The sequence below is a fragment of the Montipora foliosa genome, chromosome 11, assembly GCF_036669935.1.
Source record: "Montipora foliosa isolate CH-2021 chromosome 11, ASM3666993v2, whole genome shotgun sequence".
NCBI lineage: Eukaryota > Metazoa > Cnidaria > Anthozoa > Scleractinia > Acroporidae > Montipora > Montipora foliosa.
In genome coordinates this window covers 31,629,463-31,631,962 of record NC_090879.1, presented here as the reverse complement: position 1 = coordinate 31,631,962, position 2,500 = coordinate 31,629,463, and the positions used below count along the sequence as shown (strand labels likewise).

Genomic DNA, 2,500 nt, shown 5'->3' with positions numbered 1-2,500 from the left:
TTGGCGACTAATTTTCAGGATTTGGTCGCCAAAGTGAAAAATTTAGTCGCATTGGCGCCTGTATTAGGCGCAATTTTACGCCCTGCATTCCTTCCTTAGAGAAAATGCCGTCCTGTTAGCTGATAACACTTAGCTACAGTTTTTCTGATAATGATCCCACCCACCTGTACTAGAAGCCCATGACTAGAAGCGTACAACTTCATTGTTTTTGTGGAACGGCGTTTTTACAGACCGAGTTACTTTTAGATTGATTTTCCCGCGAAACCAGACGTTTCCAGCTAATTACGAGTCTTGCATGAGAAATCATTTACCCATTGGATTGAAAATGGTCACTTGACATGTGCAAGCCAAATCTTATTTAAGAACTCGCCTAAGAATGGCTTGATGTGTGGAAATACCGTTATATAGACCAAGTATAGGCAGGACTAAGTTGTAGGCTGCTGATTATGGGCTGTATTTGTTTTAAGGTTGCGATGGAGATGATTGATCAGAAATTGGGCGACTCATTGCGCCAGAGAATACAAGATGACTCAACACACCACGATGTGTCTTACTACGCTCAGTTTTACTCACATGCGGATTATGGCACGACGCATGTATCTGTCCTGGCGGAAAACGGGGACGCGGTTGCCGTGACGACCTCGATAAATATCAGGTTGGCGTCAAAGTAAACTTCATTAGCTTGACACTGCTTCTTTGTCACCACCCAGGTTTCAGTCTTTTTTGTTTAAATCACACCACCCATGCGGTAAGAGTTGGTGACGAGGGTACGTTTTTGTTTTAAATGAGTTGCGGCGGTAACTGCTGATGGACTCTCCTAGGAGCTCATCAAGGAGCCTTTATCTACTCGAGAAAGGGTTGATTCCTAGGCCAAGTATGGGGATAGAGGGTTTCCTTGATGAGCTCCTCATCGATCCTCTGGAGTCTTATTCATGATCGTGGACTTGTGTGTCTTTGTCTGTCTGTTGCTCATGTGAGGACCGTCAAAGCGGCGGGTGTAAAACACGAGTAACTTTTGACGGGTCACTCGTTGCAGGTCATTATTTTATCTTTTGCAAAGTAACCCAAAACCCTCAATTTGACGAGTGACCACTCAAAAGTTACCTGTGTTTTAGACCCCGCCCTTTCAAAGACAGTGACGGCATATTTGTTGACTTTTTGTACTTTCTGGAACAGCATTTGCGACCACCTTATTACTTAGAACGCCGCTAGATGATGACATCTGACTTTTAAATATTGAATTCGAAACTTCGAAACTCAAACTCGAAACTTTTTCCCTGTAGATTTGGGTGTAGATATCGCTCCACCAAAACCGGAATCATCTACAACGACGACATGGCAGATTTCGACATTCCTGGTTATAAAGTAGTGGAACCCATTTCCCCATCGCCTTTCAATTTTCCAGAACCGGGAAAGCGTCCATTTTCGTCCATGTCTCCCACCATTTTGACGGATAACAAGGGTGATGTTCAATTTGTGATCGGTGCTTCTGGCGGGAAAAGAATTACCACGGCTGTTTCATTGGTAAGACATACTTAAACTGAGCTCAAGATTGGTTTGACTTTTCTTGGGCCTGTTTTCACGAGCGAATGCAAGCGAAATTAAGCACTAGAAATATGCCGTGCAGCATGAAATTTTTGCGGGACTTCGATTATGCGGACTGGTGATTTTTTGAAGTTTGCGAGTCAAATTTTTGCGGCTCGAATAGTGACTGAAATTTTGGCTGGGAGGAATTTTTGCGGTTTTCTTTTCCAGCAGCAAGACTATTTTAAACGTTTATTACTCTTTGGTTAAAAATCCGTGAATGATCGAGAAATGAAATGTTGATAGAACCCACTGAAAACTCGGAAAAATCCGAGCCCCAGATGGGATTCGAACACAGGACCCTATGTGATCTAGTCGGATGCTCTAACCACTGAGCTACTGGACAATCTATGGAGAGCAAGGGTGAAATGTGGGTCTTTGTAAATACCAAAATAAGCGATCCTTTTTACCCCAATTTGTGATATATAGTAACACAAGTGGATTAAAAGCCATTTATTATTATATTAGTGTCTCTCTCTGTTACCAGCCTAGGAAGGCCCATCTCCGGTTTCCGTAGCATGAAGCGACTAGGGGTATTTATACTCCCCCCTGGATGGGATGCTAGTCCATCGCAGGGTTACCCCCAGCATTACGCCGGTACCCATTTATACACCTGGGTGGAGAGAGGCACCGTGAGAGTAAAGTGTCTTGCCCAAGAACACAACACAATGTCCCCGGCCAGGACCCGAACCCTGACCACTCGATCCGGAGTCGAGCGCACTAACCATGAGGCCACCACACCTCCCACATTATTATTATATTAGCGGGAGTATAATTTCTGCTGGAAAGCGGATCAAGTACCATCCGCAAAATCCGCAAAATTTAAACCCCGGTGGGGGATTCTTTGTTTGTAATTTTTTTCTTCATTGGCACAAGCCCATCATTTTCAAATCTGTCGGCTAAAACATCAGTACTG

General features: G+C 44.0%; 1 protein-coding gene across 1 annotated transcript in view; it reads left to right on the top strand.

Moving 5' to 3' along the window:
- LOC137974679 (glutathione hydrolase 1 proenzyme-like) overlaps nucleotides 1–2,500 on the top strand; it is a 137,158-nt gene that overhangs the window by 130,724 nt on the left and 3,934 nt on the right. Inside the window, exons 6-7 of the mRNA XM_068821616.1 lie at nucleotides 468–655; nucleotides 1,284–1,524. Of these exons, the coding sequence (XP_068677717.1) occupies nucleotides 468–655; nucleotides 1,284–1,524 (429 nt within the window). The remainder of the gene's footprint in view (nucleotides 1–467; nucleotides 656–1,283; nucleotides 1,525–2,500) is intronic.